Source organism: Pithys albifrons, chromosome 3, assembly GCF_047495875.1.
Source record: "Pithys albifrons albifrons isolate INPA30051 chromosome 3, PitAlb_v1, whole genome shotgun sequence".
In the NCBI taxonomy this organism is placed as follows: Eukaryota; Metazoa; Chordata; class Aves; order Passeriformes; family Thamnophilidae; genus Pithys; species Pithys albifrons.
In genome coordinates, this window is record NC_092460.1 from 31357146 (window position 1) to 31381816 (window position 24671).

The following is a 24671-nucleotide window of genomic DNA, read 5'->3' on the forward strand; positions in this document are numbered from 1 at the left end:
GGACTAGACCGCGCCCCCTCGCGCGCCCGTGGCGGGAGGGGCGGGGCGGGGCGGGGGCAGCGCGGGCGGGCGCGCGCGCCGGGGGCGGGGCGTGCGCGTTCCTCGCGCCGGGGGCGCGGGAGGGAGCGGAGCCGAACCGGAGCCGAGCGGGGCCCGCCCGGAGCCGCCCCGGCCCTGCCCGCGGGCTGACAGGGGGTGAGCGCCGCGCTCCGCGCCGGGGCTGGGCCGGGGGAGCCGCGTTAACGCGCCTCGGCGCCCGCTGGGGGGAGCCCGGGGTGGGGCGGGGCCTGCGGGCGCCGGTAGCTGCGGGAGCTGCCGCCGCGCTGGGCAGGAGGGGCTGCGGCGGCGGCGGCGACCGGGCAGGGGCGACCGGGCAGGGTCAGCCGGGGGTGCGGCCGCGGCGCTGCCGCGCAGGTGGGTGCGGGGACAGCGTGGGCCGGGCGGAGGGAGGGGACGGCCGGGGGGGTCGCGGCCTCGCCCCGCAGGGCCCCGCACGCTGTCACCGCCCGCGGCGGGGCGGGGCGGCCCCGGGCACCGCGGAGGGCCGGCCACATCACCCCGCGGGCCGCGTCCCGCCGGGCGGGTCCCGCTGTGCCCGCTCGCCCTCCGGCCGCCCCTTCCCGCTCGAGCTGCCCTTGGGACGCGCACGCTTTTGTTGTCTCGGTCACCTCGGCCGAGGTGGTGGGGAGCGCTGTCTCCCTGCCCACGCCTCGGGGGGGTTTGATTTTCCTTGCGAGTCCCGAATGGTCACGTTTCGGGTATTTTATCGCATCTACTACGGGGCGAGCGTCAGCTGACACGGTGCTTTGTTTCTGCATCTCCTGCCATCCTGGAGCCCGTGTCAGGAATTCCTGCCCTTCCACATCTGCCTCGCTCGTAGCCTGAGCTCTGAATCCCACTAAGGGAGGAGTCTGTAATTTATTTTCCCGGGAATGTTGCGTGCTCCCGGGAAGTTCGCGCTGTGGTTCGTGCCGACGCGGCGTGAAATGGTTCGAAGTGGGGTTGGAGAGGCTGGGAGGTGCAAATAAATGGTGTAAAGAAACACCTGTGGGGTATTGGTGGTGGGGAAGGCAGTACAAGAGCAGGAAAGAAAATGGATAGAACTAGGATTGTTCTGAAGAACAGTGTGTCTAACATTTTGTCCAAGCTCGTTCGGGGACCACGTTGATGTACGTGAGGTGGTTGTAGCTGGAGAATGTGGTACCTCAAATCCAACAGGCTGTAGCCACAGAGAGTAGTCTGCTTCGGCTGGAGGGTTGTAATTGTGAAACAATGGCCAGCTGGGCTGAGGTGTCTCCAGCACTGACCTCCCCCAGCTGCCTGCCCTGCCTTCCCCCCCGAGGTTACTGTGTCTGTAGGGTCTGGGCACACACAACTCCCCCCGAGATTGCTGTGTCTGTAGGGTCTGGGCACATACATCTCCCCCCAGGATTACTGTAGGGTCTGGGCACACACATCTCCCCCCAGGATTACTGTAGGGTCTGGGCACACACATCTCCCCCCAGGATTACTGTAGGGTCTGGGCACACACATCTCCCCCCAGGATTACTGTAGGGTCTGGGCACTCATCAGCCCCCCGAGATTGCTGTGTCTGTAGGGTCTGAACACACATCTCCCCCCAGGATTACTGTAGGTGGCTGGGCACACATCTGCCCCCCGAGATTACTGTGTCTGTGGGGTCTGGGCACTCACCTCCCCCCGAGATTGCTGTGTCTGTAGGTTCTGAGCACTCACCTGCCCCCCGAGATTGCTGTGTCTGTAGGGTCTGAACACACATCTCCCCCCGGGATTACTGTAGGGTCTGGGCACACATCTCCCCCCGGGATTACTGTAGGGTCTGGGCACTCACCTGCCCCCCGAGATTGCTGTGTCTGTAGGGTCTGAACACACATCTCCCCCCGGGATTACTGTAGGGTCTGGGCACTCACCTGCCCCCCGAGATTGCTGTGTCTGTAGGGTCTGGGCACACATCTCCCCCCAGGATTACTGTAGGGTCTGGGCACACATCTCCCCCCGGGATTACTGTAGGGTCTGGGCACTCACCTGCCCCCCGAGATTGCTGTGTCTGTAGGGTCTGGGCACACATCTCCCCCCAGGATTACTGTAGGTGGCTGGGCGCACATCTCCCCCCGAGATTACTGTGTCTAGAGGTGTCTGGGCACACACGTTTCCCCCCGAGCCACAGCCTGACATGCCACGGGAAAACTGGCACCACTAGGTGTGGAAAACTGCAGCGGCTCCGATGTGTGTCCCAATTCACGGTCACTTATGAGTCAGCACCCTCCCAGCCATCTCAAACAGCATAAGAGAGGAATCACCACCTTGCCCCTGCTGCTGTCACTGGAGTTGGTAGCACAAGAGGTGATTTTTTGCAGGATTATTTGGATTAAATCAGTAGTTATTTAGCTGACTGCTATACTGAGTGTAGTTCAGTTCTGGAAATGCAATTCAGAACTTTATCACAGAACAGCAGTTCCTGGAATAGTCGAGTCTGTGACTTTACTATGTCATCCAGAAATTTGGAATTGTCTGAATCCATCATGCAGCAGGAGGGTCTGCAGGTAGAAAAAGTTTGGCATTTGCTGAGTGAAATGTGAGTTTATCACAGTATTTGATGTAATTTGGACTTTCTCCACCACTTCTGGGAACCCAATTTAGCTGTAATTAAATCATTGTAAAGATGTTAGCAGAAGCCCAGACTGAAGAAAAGCTGCTATCTGGGCCATACTAAAGTGTCAGATCTTTCCTAGCATTCCTTTTAGTCCTGTCACAAGCTTTTTGAGATTCTGTTCACATTACTTTTCATCTGTAATATGTGACTAATGGCCTGACTAGCCAAAAAAGCAGGTTTTGTATTTACATGGCCTACACCTTTTTGCTGAATTGCAAATCTTGGTCATGAAAGAAACTCTGGTTAGCTTTTTGAGGGGGATTTGTGATTTGGTGTTTCCTTTTTTTCCCCCTCTGAGTCTGCCACTTTCTCAGTTCCTGGAAGCAGATATCTGTGCTGCTCCATCAATAGAAATATTTCACCATGCTATTGTAACCAGTATGCGAGTTCCTTGCTATTATTCCTTATTTTGTGAAGCAGGATACTCTCCAATTGTTATCCCTCCTCCCCTTGCCCCTCCCCATTTTCAAGCCTGTTCCCCCCAAAGCCCCTCTTTTGTGAGAGGTTTGTTACTACACTTACCTGTCTAAACCACTGGTTTGGTTACTTTTAGAGTAACTTTTAGAGTAACTGTAGAGTTACTTTTAGAGGGTCTGGATTGTTTTAGCTGAGTATGATTTGATCAGAAATGTAAATATGGAGGGATGCATGTGGCTTTTTAAATAATTGGTAGAACTAAAACAACAGAATTAGCGTTCTTGACCCTTGCTGGCTACTCTGCCATAAGAGCACTTGAGGTGAAGAGGATTCTATCCACTGCTGCCTGTTCAAGCCAACAGTTTAACTCTGTGGCACTGTATGGCAGTGGTAGAGCAGCAGATCCTACAAAATCCAGTGCTGATTTAGCAAAAGTGGTGTTTTCTAGTACGTGATTTATGTCAATATTGTTAATGCAACTTTGTTGTCAGGGTGAGATTATGATGGAATTTCTGTAGCTGCAGCATATTTTGCCTTGCTCAGTGACATTACCCATGGTGACTTTAGGCTGGCAGCCTCCATGGATTGATTCACTGGTGTTCTGGGTACTTCTGGGCTTCTGAAATGTCTTTCTGGACTGTTTCTGCTGTTAGGAAGTGGGCTGCTTTTTTCATGACACCCCTTGGGGAAGAGGGAAACAGCCATGGATGCAAACATGTAGTATTTACTGACTTTAAAACTCAGACCATAAACTCTTTAGCCACACGGTGACAGAAAATTAGCATCCACAGGTCTTCTAGGTAATTAGGAGAGTGAGAATTATTTTAATCAGTTTAATCAGTTTATCACTAGGAAGTGATATGTGCAAGTTCTGACTCCTGTTGCTTTTTGTGTTTTGGACCTTTTTTGAAAAGCACACATGATAATTTTTTTTCTCACATCTGCTTTCAATTTAGAAACCTTTAATTATGTCCCAGTCACTGCACAAAACAAACCCTGATGCACCTACCCAACCTACCCACAATGGCAGTGTTAGGGTGGTAGGGCATGAAGGGACCATGTGGGCCCAGACTGGTAAACCCAGGCAAGAACCAGTTTGAGAATGGTCATATCTGCACCACATGCTAATCAGCTGTAACAGGTTCAATCAGTGAAATACTTAAGGCTGTAGGAGAGGATACATTCTGGAACAGTGCCCAAGACTTTGCCACACCTAGGAAGGCTTTCAGTGCAATGTCCAGGTAGTGTTAAGCAGGATGTGCTCCAGTTCTGGGGGATAGAAAAATTTCTGTCTGTGCACAGCAGGCAGAACAGAAGGATTTTGGCTGTGCCACCCAAATTTGGTCACTGGGTTGACTCAGTAAACTGGGTGCAGAACCACCCAAGTCTGACAAGCAGGATGAAGTAAGGCCTTTAGAAATACCAGCAGTGCCTCATGTTCTGCCTCAAGCTGAGACTGACCTCCAGAACTCCAGGAGGAATTCCTTATATGCAAGTGGCATATCAGAAAGAGTATATAAATATGAGTAAATAAAGGTTCAGCTGAAATAGATTTATTTATTATAGTACTAGTAAGCCTTTTTTTTTGTGGTCTTGTTTTTTGGGAAAGAAGATAGAAAGGAGTGAAGCTGTGGTGATGGAAGTGTGCCCTTTATTCTGATATCAAGACTTATGGGAGTTATAAAGTACAAAACCTGATGTCAGTTAAAGCTTTAACTGACATGCTTTTGCAAAGAAACTGCTGTAGAGTGTGTTCTGCTTTGTGTCTTACTTGCTGAGTAAGTAGATCCCATGAAAGGAGTTGTATATTTGGGGGGGCAAATTAACTGGGAAGGTGGAGAATTTTTCTGGCTCTTGTTTAGAGACTCGCAGGTAGAGTTTTCTGGCTGGGATATCTTGAAGGAATAGGAAGCAGAATGGTATCTTAGAAAGACAGAGAATCAAGATGTTTCCGTATTCTGTGGTGATTTAAAGTGTGTGTGGATCGTATATACCAACCTTTCAAATGTAAAATGAGTTTAACAGAATGTCACTTTATGTTTGGAAACAAAACACTCCCCTGACAAAAGACTGCTGTTTTTTTCTCTCAGAATGTTGGGATCAGGGTTGATGACCTGTATTTTACAGAATATGTTTTTTTAATATGTCACAGTCACTTCAAGATTATCAGGGATTTTAGAGGTGCCATTCTGGGAAGGTTTTTCTGTCTGTGTATGTAGGGGAGAATATATCAATTCCCATCTGCTTATGTTTGGTGAGGTGGAACAAAGGCACTGCTGCATTCAGTGAACCTGGCAGATGTGCAAGTAGGTGAATTCAATTTAAAAAAATAAACCCAACACCACCACCCCCCAGCTTTTAAAAAGGATTGGATATAAACAGATGGCAGCACTTGGGCATCTATTTATGTGCTATTTAGTAATGAGAATCAATCCTAATGTGAACAGTTACTTTTTTGACTTCTTTCTGTCTTAATTTCATTCACCCCTTTTGCTTTCTTGCTGTTAAAGCCACGAGGATATTTTGATAAAACAACCCTGAATTCCATGGGTTCAATGCCTTGTGTCCAGCATTGGCTGGCTTGCAGTTTCCAGAGTAAATTTTCTTTTGTCCTTTTTGTGTGTAATAGTCATTAAATTGTTGTGATAAGTAGTGAGTTTTTCTTAACTTCCAAAACTAGTCTCAAACCTAAAATCTACAAAATAGCCCTAAGATAAAGGCTTCAAACTTTTTATATAAAGTAACATAGCAGCCATAGCTTTTGTAATTGTGATGTGCACTAGAAAATAAGAGAAATATAATATTTCTCCTGGTTAAGACACCTTAATATTGTTGTGAATTGTGTCAATTCTCTCATTATATCCACTGTTTGGATTCCAAGGTGAAGATACCTGTCAGGGTTTAATTGGAATATAAGATTTTCCTTTTTTATGAATTCCATCTTTTCTACCCCCTCCTCCCTGTGCTGCTCTGCAGTCCACGTCCTGCTGTGTAATCTGGTCATACTTGTGATTAACTCTTGGGGTGTGAATTATGTAAATGGCAACAATTGCTACCTCTGTTAATGAAGTCTAATGTGTCTGCTGCAGACCTTTATCAAATTAAGACTCCACTTGTAAAGGCTGGGTTTGCTTCTGTTGTAAAACTGATGTTTAAAGCTTTCCCTGTGCAGGCAAGAACAAGAAGTCCTGTGGTCTGGAAGCTCCACACGTGGCTCTAGTGCTCTACTGGGAGGCACTGGAAGGTTCCTGGATGTGCTTCCCTGCCTGGCTTTTGATCCCACTGCCCATTCCTGACTGTCAGGCGGTGATGCTGTTAAGGAATTGTCTCCATAGATGTTGTTGTCTGTCAGCTGGTGTCAATCCTGAACAGAAACTGCAGGAGAGAAGTTCAGAGGAAATGCTACTTGCTGAAGGCTGCAGAAGTAATTCCAAAATTCTTTTTGTTTTGACAAATGTGGGCATTGTTTCCCTTCATTTCTGCAGCATGTTTTTGTGTATTTGGTTGCTTGCTTACCTAGAAGTAGTTACTGTGGCAGTAGTATTTTTCCTGGAGTAGGGGGAGATATGAAAGGCATTAGATATTTCTATGACAGAGAGATCCTCCAGAGGTGACCAAAACTTTGTGTTAATAAACCTGTTTTCTGTCAGCTGTGGCCAGGAATGTCTGCTTTCATGGTTCACATGGAATACTACACAGAGGGGCTGAGTGTGACAGCACTGCTAAACACACCTCATTTTATTGGATTCTTTATCCTGAAGTTGATGTTAATGTGATCCCTACAGAATTTCTTAGATTTCTATTATGCCTGAATACAACCCTTTTATTGTAAACCACCAGATCTTTTGACAAGAGTGTTGTTCCTATTCCTGTTCTCTCTCACATCAGAATTGCCTTACAGGTAAATCTGCATGAAGTTGTGCAGGTGGTTTTTTCCTGATCTTTCCGTGTGCCAGAGCCTGATGCAGGAGTCCCCAGCGTTTGGGCTGCTTTGAATCACTGTTTTCATTATGTTGGGTCTGGATGTTGGTGTATTTATTGGATTGGTAGCTGTTTTGCTGTTTGGAAGGAAGCTTTAACTCTCCAGTGCTTTTCAGTGGCTGACCAGGCTGTTGGAATGAAACAGAGGGATTTTAGTTGCCACAAGGTACACTGCAGTACATTGGAACGTCTACTGCCAGATTTTAAACTTTTTCCACAGTTCATAGTCTGTCTCTGAGAGTTTTTGGACACTCAGCTCTGATCTGAGAGGACATTTTTCTTGGCTGGATGTACTGTTAATTTATCTTAAAATTTTCATCCAGAAAATGTGTTCATAACCGTCCTTTTCCAAACCTTTTTCTACAATATTGTGTAATTCTGAGTTGTTCTTTTTCTGATAGTCCTTCTTTCAAGCTTTTCCATAACCGCTAGATAGCATTTTTAACTAATACTAAAGCAGGTCAGTCATGTATGTTTGTATTTGCAAAGCTGCTATGCCAATTAGTAGGTATCTCTGTGAAGTTTTTACTTGAGCTGACATGAATTTTATTTTTAGTTTGCCTTGCAGAGAGGATACTCTTTGTGAGTTTTTATTTTCTTAATGATCAGTGAGCATGAGAATTTTGTTTTGTAATTGTAAAGATATACAAGCTACCTTTGAGGAAAAATGGTTTAGCACTGGCTTCAGCTGGTTTTGTTTTTTAAACACTTAGAGTTTATAGTCTTTTGCTTTGTAATCTTGGGTAAGGGTTTTTATATTGGCAGGAAAGACCAAAGGGGTTTGAAACCTGCAGGGCACTTTGCAAAGGGAAGGTGGTTTGTAGGTTCTTGTCACAGTTGGACAGTGTTCCTTGTGGTTACCACCATCTTGTAAGGTTAAGGGATGATTTATTTGGGACTAAATTTAGAGTCACTGTAGAAGAGGAAAATAGTAACAGTGCTGCATGTTGGCCTCATGGAAGATAAGAGACCATACTTCAGAACACTGAAAAACTCTTAACTTTTCTGGTTATGTTGCTGTCAGAAAGAAATCTTCCATATACTTTTGCTTGGACTCTGGGAGGGAAATTCTTTCTTTTTCCAGATTAATTGGTATTGAGAATAAGAAAATACTTTCTTGTCACTTCCTTTGCTTTGCTGTTTCCAGGATGAAAGATGTTTTTTCGGAGCTTAATTGTCTTAATATCTGCTCCTACAACAAAGTGAAAGGGCTGGTGGTAAATGCTATCAGAAAAAAAATGGAAGAAAAAAGAGTTTTTATCTTGTAACATCATTTCTTTCTCTTGAACCATGGCAAATCTCTGTGTCAATGATAATACTGAAACTGGCTGCATGTGTGGAAGGGTGTATTTAGTTAATACTTGGAATATGCACAATTTTGAAGTCTAAGAATGGTGTAATCAAAGTTGTCATTTCAAGAAAAGTACTGGAGGGTTACATTTGCTTGTTTCCCAAGGCTACTGCTCTTCTTAATCTACTGCTTTTGTTTGCAGAGTGAGTGCAGTGTGATGCATGGCAGTGACAGTGGAGCTCTTTTTCCTGAGTTTCATCTGTGCCAGCTTCCCAAACCCCTGATCAGCAGCTATTTCTGGCAGCTGGCTTTTATAGCTTGAATTATTTGATTTTTCTGGAGAAGCAGAGGGGTTGGTGCCTACCTGGGAGACGAAGCCTAGAGCTGTCCTGTGTCAAAAATAGTGTGGCCAGCAGGCCCAGGGCAGTGACCCTTCCCCTGTACTCTGCATTGGTGAGGCCACACTTTGAGTGTTGTGTTCAGTTCTGGGCCCCTCAGTTCAGGAAAGAGATTGAGGGGCTGGAGCGGGTCCAGAAAAGAGCAACAAGGCTGGTGAAGGGACTGGAGCACAAGTCCTGTGGGGAGAGGCTGAGGGAGCTGGGGGTGTTTAGCCTGGAGAAGAGGAGGCTCAGAGGTGACCTCATCGCTGTCTAGAACTACCTGAAGGGAAGTTCCAGCCAGGTGGGGGTTGGTCTCTTCTCCCAGGCACTCAGCAATAGGACAAGGGGGCACAGGCTCAAGCTCTGCCAGGGGAAATTTAAGTTGGTTATCAAGAAAAAATTCTTTCCAGGACAGTGCTCAGGCATTGGAATGGGCTGCCCAGAGAGGTGGTGGATTCCCCATCCCTGGAGGTTTTTCAACTGAGATTGGCTGTGGCACTGAGTGCCATGATCTGGTAAAGGGACTGGAGCTGGACCAAGGGCTGGACTTGATGATCTCGGAGGTCTTTTCCAACCCAATCGATTCTATGATTCTATCAATTAGCACGGGACTGGTGTTTGCAGTTCTGGTGGAGGTGAGTTCACCTGCCTGCCCAGTGTGATTGAAGATGGTGATGGTTCCTGCACAGCCCCTGCTTTGGGACCAGCTCCTTTCAGCTGCCTGGGAAGCTTTTTCCTGTTTAGGATATCAACCACTTTCATTGTTTGAAAAGTATGAAGAGTTTAACAAAATGTTTTCTAAAGCAAGGAGAAGGCAATTCCACGAGTTGTCCTATTTAGAGGAAAATGAACTCATTAGAAATGATCTAAAATTTTTGGGGTTTTTTTGGGAAACTGAAACTCACGCAATAAAACGTGTCTGATGTCTTGGTTAAGTTAAACTCATTTAAAGCTGTTCAGTGAATGAGTGTTTGCACTGATTGACTGTGGTGAGTTTTTAGCAAATGAATTAAGTGTTGTGATTTGGATTAATTTTCAAGAGAATTCTCATGAATGCAAGCTCTCAGTTGAATGTACTTTATATGGTGTCTAAGAAATCATATCTGACTTCTTTTGAGTGCTCAAGTAGTGTCACAGCAGCAATTTTAGCATTTTCATATCTCAGACAGTGAGACTGGTCTGAAATAGCCTTTCTGTTTGGAAAAAGTGTTTTTCTTCCAGATCTGGGGCACAGCGTTTTCCTTATTGAAGCAACTTTAGTGTAGACTTTGTTACATAGTTTATATTTCTGTACTGTTTCACTTAAGGATATAGACTTGAAATAGAAGAAATGTAACTTGTATTAAAAAAATAAATCTGTCGGTGTTGCTTTGGTAGATAATTTCAATTATTGTTGCTGGTTGTTTTCCTTTACCTATGTGTTTTAAAATATTCTGTAGCAATATTATTGCTAGCTTTTCTCCTCATTTAAAAAAGAAAAGAAGGAGGGATGAGCATGTGAACCTCTCAGGAACTACTCACAAAACAGTGTCAGCTTCCATAAGCTTTGTAAAATTACTCATGCCATTGTGCCTTCTATGAAATGGTGTGAAAATGAAAAGAGGCTGGCTTAATCTGATCTTGGTTTGCATTTAAAATTTAAATTAAATGTTTAAAAACTATTTCTTGCATCTTGTCCTATACTAACTTTTTGTTCTGAAATGAAAAGTACTATATCTTCCACTTTTTTCTCTTCACTTTTTTCTGGTATTTTTTTGCAATATTATTTTTTTGTCTTTTCCCCTCCACCCAGTTGTACTATTTCTACCCATTCTTTTTTAAGTGTATTCCTCTTTTAAACCTAATCTTTAATCTGCTTGCCCAGTTGCTATCTCACTAACATGCTCTAGGATGTGGGAAAATTGCTCCTGAATATCTGGCCAGCCCAACTTCTGAGCAGAAGGGGCAGCTGCTTAAAAGCTGGTGTGAAAGGGAAGTTGTTGGGATACATAAATTTCTGCTCATCTTTAGTCACTGCCCATTATTCTTTCATCAAACGTGATCAGGAATGTTTCAGTGTTTTAGTTATTACTTCAATTAAGCCCAACAGTAACATGAAATAGTTTACACTGGGAAAAAGTCAGTGGGTGGAAAAAAATGAGACCCGGACAGTGCAAGTAGTTCTTTAGTGCAGTAGTTTAGTCACTGGAATGGATTTCTTCCCTCTTTCCTGCTTCTCCACCAAATCCTGACTACTAACCATGGTCCCAGCCCAGTGCCCCTGTACTAAAGAGTTACCAGCACTTGCACAGTAGCATCATGTTGCACTGCAAAAATAAGGAATTTTATTGCATATGCTGCCAGAGATGTTGTTTAATGAAAAAGCAGAGGGGAGAAGGATCAGCAGCAGGTTGATGTCATACTGTTCTGTGTTCAAGAGTTTCCTGCTGTTGGAATATGATTTAATGGAATTAATCTGAGCTGGTTAATAAGAAGTATGTTTCAATTGAAATATTTTTTTAAACCTGAACAAAGATTTAAGTTATTTTAGTTTGAGAGAAAATAAAAGACTAGAACCAGTTTTCAGTGGAGGCGTGATTCTCTTGTTCTTCCTAGCCTTGTTGGTCCCATTGCTGTGTGATCGCTGTTCTTTGGAGTTGCATCTATACTTGCTTAAGCTCTGTCCTCAGTGATGGTACTAAAGGTAGTAGACTACACTTTATTCCAAATAAATTCCAGTAATATTTTGTGGGACAAAATATTTGGTGATAAGCTAAGTATTTAACATGTTACTCTTATTGATACAGATTTTAATATGTTCTTATTGCCACAGATATGGTCCTCAACATCGTGAGCACGTGACTTAAGAGATGGACAGCTGCATCTGCTCTAAGTTGTGATTGGCCTTAAACTGACTCACCACCCTTGAAGAACTCTCTCCTTCCTGATTTTTGCCTCTCTGATTGCCTCACCCACCAGCTGCATCATGTACGGCAGCGCTCGGTCCGTGGGGAAGGTGGAGCCGAGCACGCAGAGCCCGGGGCGGTCCCCGCGGCTGCCGCGGTCCCCCCGCCTGGGGCACCGCCGCACCAACAGCACGGGGGGCAGCTCGGGCAGCAGTACTGCGGGTGGGAGTGGGAAAACCCTTTCTATGGAAAACATTCAGTCCTTAAATGCTGCCTACGCTACGTCTGGCCCCATGTACCTCAGTGACCATGAGAACGTGGGTGCAGACACCCCGAAAAGCACCATGACCCTGGGCCGGTCCGGGGGGCGGCTGCCTTACGGTGTTAGGATGACTGCGATGGGGAGCAGCCCTAACATCGCCACTAGTGGAGTTGCCAGTGACACCATTGCATTTGGGGAGCACCATCTCCCTGCGGTGAGCATGGCATCCACTGTGCCTCACTCGCTGCGCCAGGCCAGGGACAACACCATCATGGACCTGCAGACACAGCTCAAAGAGGTGCTGAGGGAAAACGACCTGCTCCGCAAGGATGTGGAGGTGAAGGAAAGCAAGCTCAGTTCTTCCATGAACAGCATCAAGACCTTCTGGAGTCCTGAGCTAAAAAAGGAGAGAGCTCTGAGGAAAGATGAAGCATCAAAAATCACCATTTGGAAGGAACAATACAGAGTTTTGCAAGAAGAAAACCAGGTTTGTCATTTAATGTCACAGTTGTGTTAGTATGATAACAAGAGTTTAATGAACTTGCATGTCACATATAAGCAGCTAAATGAGATTGGTGCTTTTCTTGGGTAATTGGTGTGGTAAAATGTGTTTTCAACTTGCAAGTTTATTTTTAAATGTTTCTTGTCAGACTTACAAGCCACCTCTCAAGTGCTCATTTATCCTTGGGTGTTGTGTGGGTTTTTCCCCTAGGACAGGTGCTAACCACTTGGTTCCTTGTAAAAGTATTTTACGCTGTTCATAATTAATATTTCAGTACCGTTTCCCTCTTGAAGCGTTCTCTGAGGTGCAGAATGTACCAACTGCTGACCCCAAATACAGCTGAACTTTTGCTGAATTTTGATTGAATGCCCTTAAAACAAAGTTCAAATTACACTGGTCTTACTTCAGACCTAAAACCTCCAGACCTGCAGTTTTCTCACAGATACAAATTGTGTTCTTGGCTACATTTAAGTAACATGGTTTACTTCATGCTCATTTAATCTTTTAACATAAGCTGTGTATACCTTGTCATGCAACTAACATAAAACACCCTATGGGTTTTTTGTAGTGGTCTGGCTAGTTACAGAATAGGCAGAAGAACCGAGAGTCTTGAGTGTCTGAGTCTTTTGTCTTGTCCATCTTAAAAGCATTTCCAACTTAGAATAAAACTGAGAGCTTGATTAAAATTGAGATCTCTTTGAAGCCAGTTCTACTTATTAAAAGCTTTTTCCACATTTTCTCACCTACACCTTGCTGTCTTAATCATGAAGTAACTACTTGTCTTTGAATCAGTGTCCTCCTGCTCAGTTGTTTCTGGTCAAATGTGAGTTAAGCATCTGTCTGGACTCTCAGGTAACAAAACTCACCACTCCTATGGAAAACAAGCCCAGCACCCAACTCCAAGATTTCCCTGGAATGTCAGTCAGCTTTCACTGTGACAAAATTACTTTCCCTTTTGAGCTTTTTAAGTATCCAAGAAAGTTTAATGAAATAGTTTCCATAATTCTAGCGTGATCATGTTCTTGTAGCTCTTAAGGTACAGTTGGTATTTTAGGCAATGCTTTTTGTAAGGTTTGCTTTCAAAGATGGAAGAGCAAGGGACACTGTTGAAGGAAAAGAATAGTGCCAATAGTACTCTACATATTGTACTCTGCTTTCAGGTGACCTGTCTTAAATAGTAAATTCCTTTTGGTCAATGATAATCTGCTACACTGAGCCTGTCTGCAATTTTCTTTCCATTTTTCAAGTACTGAGTTGAAGGAAGTAAGTTGCTTTTCCCAAGGTAGTAAAAAATAATTGAATGAACTTGTCATGTGGTTTTATAGCTGTATTCTTTCCAAATGGCAAGTATCACAACACTGGATTTGTTAAGGTGTGTGACATTTTGTATTCATTTTCATATGTTGTCTTGGAGTGCAGAAAAGCTGAAGTTAATTTTTATTACAAAAGTAGGTTATCTTTAGAAGGAGTAATGCAGTGAACATTTTAGTTAGAGTGGTACAGTACCAGGATAATAAATATGTGGAAGGCCATTCACTCAGCTTTCTGTTGCTCTTTGTGTTTCAGTTACAGGTAAGTCTTTACATTCTCAAATTCTTTTCATTTTTAGTCCTGTTTTCATATTGGAGAGAATGTCTTGGAATACAGTTACTTTTTTTTTCTGAAATAGTTGACATTAGAAGATGTTTTGGAAATCTTGCAAGAAAAATACAATGAATATTTGGCTTAGAATGGATTAAACAATTACTAAATATGAATAGATGAGAGAACAGTGATTGCTCTATCTTAGGTTTTTTTCTTCTTGTCTTTCCTTTATTGCCTATTAAACATTTACAGATACTTCTAGGCTGCTGTTCTGAAGGCAATCACTGTAATTACCACCACACTGGTAGAATTGTATAACTTTGGTCAAAAATTAAGAAGGGTGCAATTTAAAAGTAAAAGAATATTATTGCAACGAGCTGTGAAAACTAAGAATGCTAATTAATAGATTATAGTTAGCTAAGTCCTAATTAAACTCTGAATTCGTTGTGTCTTCTGTAGCCTTTTGGAGTTGATCACCTCAGTCCTTTATATGGAAGATAAGTTTAATAAGATTTTCTGTAATTAAACAGACTTCTTTGTTTAGACTCTGAACAAGATACTTCCCTGATCTGTTGGGGGACCAGAACAACCTCATCATTACCCCTTCAGCCTCCCCCTCAAATGAGTTCTAGTATAGTTGCAGGAACTGGAATTTTAGACTTCATATGAGTATTTCAGCACATGACTTTTAATAAGGACACCTTGCATGTGCAGTACTTGTGCTTTAACTAAAGTTTATTTCAGGCCAGTGGCATGGTTAAAACTTAACTCAGCTTATGGATCCAAGATGCTGGCTGACTCCTGCCATTTCTGGTAGCCATCTCAGTGTCCTTCCTGTGGCTGTGGCTCTTTATTGCTTTACACACACTTGATGGTTCCTAATTGTATTTTTTTTAAATTGTGCTTCTGGTCACCTCAACTTGAATGATTGAATTGCCCTTTGGTTTTGGAAGTTGTTATATCTGAGGGCCAGTCCCGTGGTGTAAAGGAGAGCACTCTGGACTCTGAATCCCAAGGACCTGAGTTCCAGTCTCTGGGAACTGTCCCCTGGCAGTTAAAGCCTCCCTGCCATCCCATCCCGTCAGATCTCGGATGCTCAGCAGGGTCAGCCCCGGTTAGCTCCGGGTGCTGTGACAGTCCCGAGGACTTCACTGTCACTGTCCAAGCTCGCTCGGCCGTGGCAGATGGACCTCAGGACTTAAACGGTGGGGCCAGTTCTGTGCACGCTGTGCCTCACCTAAAAAATCCACTGTGCAGGCTGGAAGGGCACACCCACATGGGGAGAGCCCTGCCCAAATCTACGTTTGCAAAGTCTGGCTGTACATATACACATACATGTTATACCTGGAAAGCCTTCTGTGAATAAATGCACTGGTGTTCAGGTTCTCTTTCCTGTGCAAATAAATCAGAATTATTGCTGTGCTGCTTACTGGTCCCCGGGAAGTTTTCTGGATTCGATAAAGCTCAGAGAATGGACAGGGAGGTTGAAGAGCTGCCTGTCCTGAGGCAGTCTCAGCCTTTTGTTTGATTGTCCTCTTAGGGCAGTGGGTGTCAGGGACCTCTTGGATTTAACAGTGAGAATGTCATGCCCGTACTTCTCTGCTGCTCTCATCTGGGTGGAGGGTTCTGTGGTCTTGCTCATCTGTGGTGCAGCAGCAGCTGCTCTGAGCAAACAGTACAGCTGAGGAGTTTGGTGTATGCTGAGCTTCATTTTCATCCCTTGTTACCAAGCTGGGAGAGACAGACAGTCCTTTCTTTTCATAAATGGGGAATGTTATTGTCATCTCATTTTGAGGAGCTCACAACTAAACATGGAAAGTATTCCTGTAGTTAACATAGATATTCTTGAAAAACCACAATAGTTTTCATTGCAGTTTGGGTTAGTTAACCAATTACACTTTGCAAGGAGCCAAAAGGGGAGTGCAAATGGTTTCTCAGTTATGCAGACCCCCATGCATATTCAAGGAGAAACTGATGAAACGAGAAAACAGGAGCTTGGTTATGGCATGGTATCACTCTGCCCAGCATGCTTTAGTAAGAACTGTATCTTTCTGGGTTGAAGAAGGATTTTTTTTTAGTGTGTGTGGTTTAAAGTTTCCCTGGAAACCTCTTCATCAGAAACCAGAAGAGGAAAGCAAAGACTGTGAGTATGTTTTGCACAATGGTACAAATGATTTGCCTAAAAGCTGCATAGTGATGGATGATGTGAAACTCAAGAACAAAGGAATTCCTCTCAGTTGCAGCTTGCTCATAACCAAGGTGCTTGTCCCTTAAAATAAGTAGTGCAATGCAAGTTTGATGTCTAACACCCTGCACTGAAATTTCCCACATTTGACTGATCTCTGTTTAAGATCTGATTTGTGTTTTCAGCTCAAATGGTGTGGTACTGCTGAAAACAGCTTTTTACTTTGATGCCTTTCTGTGGTCTTTTTGTGGTTAGAGACCTTGGATGTCTGAGTGAGAGAGTTTAACCAAGAAAATATTCCTGAAAGGAATTTCACCTTGCTTTTGGGGTAAGCACTTGAAGACAATTCTTTATTGTGATGGAGAAGTGTGATGGATGTACTCCAGCATTTCATCAGTGTTCTCTCCAGAGTCAGAAATACTCTGTCTCATAGTAGTGTGTAATGAACATCTTGCTTTTTAAAAAGTAGTTGTCTGTGTGTTAGCCTCTTAAATGTCGGGTGCTGCTCTTAGGAGACTGGCTGAGCCTCTACGGAGTACATTCTTCCTCTGAAAATCAGATCAATTCTCACTTCTCCATTGATTTAGTGGGGTTTTTGTCAAATATATATTAACAAAAAGTTTTGATATGTCTTGGTACTGTGTCATTCTAATACTAGTAGCATTCCTGAGTTAGTTATTAGTTGATAGAAAGCTAAACTTTCTTCCATTATGGATGTTTAATTGTACAATATGCACTTCCTTAGGCGTTGCTTAAAGGCATTATCTGTATCACACAGCTTTACACTTCAGTAATTCTTTCACTGGCAGATGTCTGTCAGCTTTCTAGAATGCAGCCAGCTTTAAGGTTCCTTCTGTCTTTCCCCTATTTGCAGTATGAAATTATAACTTAATTCTCTCTTAGAATAACTCAGAACTACTTCCTCAAGAGTGCTTGATACCTGAGGAATTTATCAAGTTGTAGCACTCTGTAGCAACTTCAGAAATTGTCATGTCATCACCCAAGAGATGGGCCTTCTGTGTTCTGGGCTTTTTTTTTTTTCATTCTCGAAGGAAATAAAATGTGACTTTTTATGCTTATGTGTTCCCCAGTGCTCCTTTTTTCTCCTGTTTCCTATTGAAGTAGCATCTAATACCTTGGGATGCTTTGAGCTGTAGCATAGGCTGAACAGCTGGTCTCCACTTGATCCATTAAACATATAAGGGGACTACTACTAACTTAAAAGCAGCTTGTAATAAAATGGGTGACGTCAGTGGTAGTGCTGAACTTAGGAGTTTAACTGAGCTTTTTTTGCTGTTGAGCTGGGGGAGGGTGTACTTTAAATTCTGCAGAACTTACAGCAGACTCTCTGCCATAATTCTTTCTCCACTATGTGTTGATACTGTCCAGACTTTATACTCCTAGCTGGATTTGCAGTGTGTCATTCCTTTTAGTGTGGATGTTCCTGAAGAGTCTTGTCTGCGTTACTGTATTTCTCTAGAAGCCATTGTGCCTTTCAGCATTATTGTAATTCTGGTGATGGAGTTACTGATTTTTTCCCCTAAGTGTTCTTACTTTCTAAAGTCTGACTAGGCAGCTTGAAACTGTGTGTGGCTTCATTATAGTCCCTCAGTGAACAGTGGGAGATGGTGGCAATACCACAGAGGTGCTGCATTACAGCTCATTTTAGCAGTGCTCTTGTACTGGTATTACAGCTTTCCAGTGCCAAATCCAGCATTCTCTTCTGTCCTCCCTGCCCTATGTGGTATTGATTGGGATCCACTGGTGAATGGGATCCTGTCCTGTATCAAAAATAATGTGGCCAGCAGGCCCAGGGCAGTGATCCTTCCCCTGTACTCTGCCTTGGGGAGGCCACACCTTGAGTGTTGTGTTCAGTTCTGGGCCCCTCAGTTCAGGAAAGAGATTGAGGGGCTGGAGTGGGTCCAGAGAAGAGCAACAAGGCTGGAGAAGGGACTGGAGCACAAGTCCTGTGGGGAGAGGCTGAGGGAGCTGGGGGTGTTTAGCCTGGAGAAGAGGAGGCTCAGAGGTGACCTCATCACTGTCGAGAACTACCTGAAGGGAAGTTCCAGCCAGGTGAGGGTTGGTCTCTTCTCCTAGGCACTCAGCAATAGGACAAGGGGGCACAGGCTCAAGCTCTGCCAGGGGAAATTGAAGTTGGAGATCAGGAAAAAATTCTTTGCAGAGAGAGTAATCAGGCATTAGAATGGGCTGCTCAGAGAGGGGATGGATTCCCCATCCCTAGAGGTTTTTCAGCTGAGCTTGGCCGTGGCACTGAGTGCCATGATCTGGTAAAGGGACTGGAGTTGGACCAAGGGTTGGACTTGATGATCTCTGAGGTCTTTTCCAACCCAATCAATTCTATGATTCTATGATTTAAGTAAAAAGGAGAGGAGAGGAAGTTGTACTAGTAGCATTTATGCCAAACTTCATGTATACCATCAGGACAAAAAAATGAAATAGGGCTTTTTTTATACTCTTTTCAATTTGGTGATATGAGGAAGCCTCACAGACTTGATGATACAGCAGGGTGGGTCACCATGACTAAACTGTTAGTTGGAAAGAATAATTCTTTTTCAGCAATGTCGGTATCTAAGATCATGTTAACAGGCCATGTAATGCTCAGGACATTAGTAAAACAGAAATTTAGTATTTAGGATAAGTATTTGTATATATACGTGTATTCTGAGATAAGAGCTGGCGACCTAAAGAGTTCAGAGGAGACATTTCTGTACTCTGAAAGTGATAACTGCAGTGGATAGCTCATCAAAAACAATCATTCAGCTCTTTGAATTAGTAATTGAAGAAAGGGACATTTGTGAAATGACACTTTAGGCTCAACTGGCAGGGATGGAATAAGGGAATAAACTTGGTAGTGCTGTACATGTTTCAGTCCTTTGAATTTTCTAGACACACTTGTGTTTAGCAGACACAGTGAAATACCAGTGATGGTGATTTGAGCTCCTCAGCAGAAATAGATTACAATGGTCTGTCAGCAGGTAAGCATATCCATTTGGGGTTACCCTTTTTTCCCTTGCATGGGTAATGCTTTGTAGTTTTTCTGTATAATTTTTAACATAATCCATTGAACACAGGGGAAAATGTCTGCATCTGCTAAATGCAGTGGATCATAATTGTATCCCCATTTTTTTGTCTGAAGATAGCAATCCCCAGGCCTGGAAAAGAAAGTCCTTTCAGCAGAACTTAGTTTCATAACCCAGAAGGTTCTACATAAGTATGTTTTTACACAGTATTTTCAGATTTATGTTGGATCCTCTTGGAAAGGTCAGAGGCACCATCTGTAGTGGAAAAAATACAAGGACAAAATGTATTTAGTTTCCTTCTGTGTTGGTACTAGTTGTTCTAAGCAAGTGATTTGCTTAGTGTTTGCAGTAGTAGTACCTTGGTCTGTGAAGCAGAAAGGGGTGTTTGGTTAAATTATAAGCCTTGAGAAACAGGTAACAAGGATCAGTTTTTGTGAAGGACCAGTGTAACTTAGAGATCATAGTTAACCACCAAAAAACCCCTTGATGTAGGGATAATTTTGCTTCTGAGGAATATTAAACAGTCTGTTTGCCTTTATTTATCCTGAGAGAACTTTACTTTTTTCTTTCTATTTATAATCTTGAATTAAACATTAATAACTTCTGTACTGGTTGGGGAAAATTGGGGCATACCAATATACATCATATTTTGTACATCATATTTTGCAGTTGCACTGTGTTTACATTTTAAACCATGAAGAAAAGAAAGAAAGAATCTGTTATGAATATCTAAATTGGAATGTGAAGAGATCTCATTGTTATTTGAGTTTTTGTCCATTGACCTCCTTTAAGAAGGTCTTATGGATTTATACCCTAGGAAGAGGCTTGATGGTTTTTTTAAAGAAATATCCCACAATTCCCCAAACCACATAGGACTGTCCCCCCCTCAAAAAAAACCCCAAACCAAACCAACCAAACCCAACCCAAAAAACCAAACCCCAGCCCCCAAAAGGCATAAAATAGTTTTCTGTTGCATGTGTGTGCAGTGAAAGGAGTGTGATCAGATGCCAAAATACTGGCACAAAACACCATTCCATGAGCTTCTAGTGACCATTGCTTTAGAAATTGGAGGGGTTAAACTTATGTATAACAGCTACAGGAATAAATACCACATGACTGGCTTCTTCAGTTTAATTTTAGCAACTTCATTTGTAAACTGGAATGCCAAGTAATGTACAATCAGCAGCAAACGTCAGAGCTTGATGCCTGTTGCATTTAATATCTATAGACAAATTTTTGGGGTTTTGTTGTTTTGCTTTTTGGTTTTTTTTTACTTATGTATTACTGCTTATTCTCACTGTTTAAATTATTAAAGTAGGTGTGCAGTGGGCTGATTTTGCCCTTCCCTGGGTAGGGTCTTCTGGTCCAAGAGCCTCTTGAAGCAGAGAAGTCAGTGTAGTCCTTGCTGCTCTGTGCAGTTCCTGCATGGATTGCTTTTAGAATCTCATGGTAGTTACCACTATTTTGGAAAATAAATAGTATAACTCAACAAGGTTGAGCAGTTTGGAGGCAATTAGGTTCTTCCAGAATTTGATCTCACAACATCAAAAGGAATTTAAATGCAGTGTGTAGTTTCCTAATGATCTTGGGCAGTTCATGGCAAGCCTGCAAAATAAGATCAGGTCGTAGGGGTGTGGCAACTTTCTGAATTTCATGTGTAACACAATGAAAATACACTTTTTATTAAGGGAGAAAGGAAGGGATGGACATGAGCTGTCCAATAAAAATGTATTTTTCAATGTCCTGCAAATATAGCCGAGAGGTAGAGACTGTATTTTACTTTGTTAAAAGATGCTTTCTTTAATGCCTGTTGCTGTATTCTGCTTTGTAATCGGGTTCTGTAGAGCTGTTCTGCATCTCTGTTTCTGCACTGGTACACTCTCCTGCTTCTTCCCCCTCCTCCCCCTTCACATCCTTGCTTCAGTGGGCTGGAGAGAGGAGCAGGGAGACAGCCTTGCTTTGGAAAAACAAGCAAGTAATAAATGGTAGTCCAAAATTAACTAAGCCTCGCTGGTATCTGTATCAAAGCTAAGTATGGTTTCATTTTTTCCTGGACACTGTGCACTACATCATCATGTTCTCAGGAGCAGCACTATCAAGGGGCAGGCACTTCACTAAATATTGTTTCACTACCTAAAATATTTCACAGATTCAGGTCTTCTACATGAGAAAATATGCTTAACATTGTTTTTGGGTTTTTTTGATCCTTCTTGTCAGATGATAAGGTACCAGCTACCTTGGGTTGTTAAATTTTGTGAACAGATGGTCTTCTAATTATATGTTGATGTGGATTCCAAAGAATACAGGGCCATGCATTTCTTCTGATACTTCTTGTCACTTGTTCCTGAGATTAAAACAAGTCAGCACATGAACTACCACCATTCAGAGATGGAAATCTTATTTGTTCAGGTGCTTTGTGCAGGATCTGGTTTTCCATAGGAGTTGTTTGTTCCTGCCATTAATATATATACACAGTAATATATATCGTATACATTTATATATATATATATATTTATTTCCTGACATTAATTTATATATACATATGTATATATATAGAGAGAGAGAGAGACACACACAGACACACATAAATCCTGTCATTTTTTAGTGCAGTGTGATGAGGCTCACCTTTTTTCCTTACAGGAAGAATGAAGTTGTTCAGGCAATGGTCTGGTTTTTAGTGCAGTCTCAAATAACAAATTCTGATTGTTGACTGAGGGGAGGAAAGAGCTTTCTGAACATTTGTTTTTGTTGTATCATGTTATCTTTGAGTAATCTTGCACCTACAGGTCTTTGTCTATGGCTTCACCTATTGTTGGACTTGTTCCTTTGGATCAGGGAGAAGTCCTGGCACTGAGGACAGTTTTGTGTCCTATAGCAGACCTGTTTTGCTATGAAAAAACAAAGCTTTTTTTATTTTTTTGTGCATGCTATTTTACTATTTGGCATAATTCATTAGGCTTTATGCATTATAAGTGGATATCAGTTCTTGGATGAACAGAAACAAAAAATGAAGCAACAGAAGTAACTTGAGGTAACCAGAGAGAGGCAAGATACCCACGCAGCCCATTGCAGCATCTGAGCTCACAGCTTGAAGCCTCCACGAGGCTTATTCTTATGTCTGTGTCTCTTTTGAGAGATGGAAACATTTAATACTAAACATTTGATTTGCTGAAGGGTTCAGGGCATGATACCATAGCTCTTAAAATATTATAAATGTCAAAAGCAACACAGCTAAGAAACACCAACCTGCTTGGAGAGTATGGCTTTGCTGTAGAAGATGCTAATCCTCCCTTGTCAATTAATGCCTCGGACCTGATCTAAAGAAACAGTTGGTTGATGAGAAAGACACTGTCTCTAAGAGTGGCCGTACTTCTGGATTTGGCTTCAACTAAAAATGTACATAGGAAGTTCCTGAAAGTGGTTTTGGCTTCTGTGGCAAAAGGTTTTGTTGTTTCTTTGCTGGGTAAGAGAAAAGGATAACAAAGGCTTTAGTCTAAGGATTAGGGTTAATGGGTGAAACAGTGAATTCCAGGGTAATCCTAGAAAAAGGAAATGGGCAGAAAGAACAAGCGTAGTAAAGGCTTTGAATAAGGTTGTTAGGAAATGCTCTGCCCTGCAGTGGAGACTTGGGAAGTAACTGCCTTATTTCCCTCGACTGAATAAATGCAGGGAAATCAGATTGTTCAGTGGCTCCTTATTCATTTCTGTTCAGTTTAGGGGTACAAATGACAGTGTTGTGTTTACTGGGCACAGCAGAATTAAATACCAGTATTCCACTAGTTTTTGGATTATGATGCTCAGTAACTGTGGTGAGGAAGGAGAAGAATTTTGGGAAAGGACAGAGGTAAAAATCTAAGTAATTCTTTGACCTGACCAGGTATGGCATATTTGTATGGTTTACATTAGCATAACAGATTTAGGTACTTCTCTGAAATCTTCCTTGGTGTGTGCATATGTTAATTCTAACAGATATAGTTGCTTGTGAAGATTAATAATTTATCTAAAGTGATTGTACAAAAGTCCTACAACCATAGGTGTGCATTTTTGGGGTGGGAGTAGAGGAATTTCCCAGTCTTCATTGGCCTGCTATCAGTAGAATAAAGTCAAATTTTTCTGCCTTTGGAAGCTTTGATTTGGAAGATGACATTTAAGCCTTTCTCCCACAGGCCAGGTGATGGGCCAGGTGTGGCCATGGGGTTGTGAGGCTGTTAATGTGTAACCATTTTAATAGATGTGTGAGATTAGTTACTCAAAGGAGGGACCTTTCTAAGAAAAGTAGACTCCCATATGAGTAGGTAAATAGTGTGCTGTAAATGTGCAGTTAAGGACATCTTATGGGTGAAGAAAAATAAACAGCCTTTTTGTGATCCTCTTTCAGAGGGTACTGGGACCAACTGGTCACTTTGCTATGACTGGAAGGTTAAAAAAAAATAGAATTATCTGCAGTAACTTATCTGGGAGGAGGGAAACCAAAAAATAACCTTGCAATAAAATGAGTTAATCCAGATTTCTCCTAACACTGAATTAATTTGGGTATGAACTAGCAGATGGTTTTGATAGCAAGTTTAAAGAAGTCTGCTTTGTCCATGGTTTGTGAGAAGCTCTGTGTGCGTTCCTGGCCAGAGGTGTATAGCCTGCTACTGAGACCCTTGTGCTAATTCCACTATTAATTAATCCTTTATAAGCCATTTTAATTGGAAATAGTATACCTTCAAATTGCTTTTACAAAACCCATCTCACTTTTTTGAGCTTTTTTGTTTGAAGTTACTAAATATTTTTACAACTTGACTTCAAAACTGGGCTTTGAATTTAACATGTAACAATTTAACAAATTTGGTCATCCTGCTGGTACCTTCTCCCTCCCCAGTCCTGGAGGTGAGGTTCAAAATCCAATGTTTGCAATTTAAAGAAGGTTCCAAATTATCGTTTCTGTCCAGGAAAAGCTTTGCTATTTTTTTTTTCAACCAAAGCTGGGAGTGCATTCAAGACTTGCTTATTAAAACTGAATGCTGTGTTTCCTCAATGCAAAATCCTTTTAGTGTATACTTATTTGGAAATTATTCCTCTCCTTCTTTCCGTTTGGCTGAGTCAGCTCAAGTCCATCTGCCTTTAAGAGGCCTAAGGTCTGTCTCTTCTTTGGCCCTGTGAGAATTGCCATTCATTCATATTTAGTGCTACTCTTTTGTTAACTAACTTTTTCGTGTGTTTCATGTCAGAGTTCTTTAATCTGAAGGTCTGGGAATTTGTGGAAGAAATCATTAATTCATTTTCTTTTATACTTAATGCAGTTGTTAATGTTTCTTTGTTAACTGCTGAATGCTAGACAGTCTTTGAAGGTTAATTTGGAAAAAGTAGATCTGTCCTTCACAGGTTGAGCTTAACAGGTTATTTAGTGCAGAAAATAACTTGATTATTAAAGACAGTAATTGATCCTGGGACTCCTTTATATATGCTGCATGTAATTTTGCTGTT

The 24671-nt window shown here is 42.5% G+C and overlaps 1 protein-coding gene across 9 annotated transcripts in view; it reads left to right on the forward strand.

Moving 5' to 3' along the window:
• Positions 1 to 92: 92 nt before the first annotated feature.
• The window catches only part of ERC1 (ELKS/RAB6-interacting/CAST family member 1), a 299501-nt gene continuing 274922 nt past the window's right edge, over positions 93 to 24671 (forward strand). For 8 of the 9 annotated variants that reach the window (XM_071551243.1, XM_071551238.1, XM_071551240.1 and 5 more), the window contains exons 1-2: positions 93 to 195; positions 11553 to 12374. In XM_071551243.1, coding sequence (XP_071407344.1) covers positions 11706 to 12374 — 669 coding nt within the window. In that variant the 5' untranslated portion in view covers positions 93 to 195; positions 11553 to 11705. Of the gene's footprint in view, positions 196 to 334; positions 415 to 11552; positions 12375 to 24671 lie in introns of those variants that run through there. The other variant, XM_071551239.1, reaches the window with a different exon arrangement.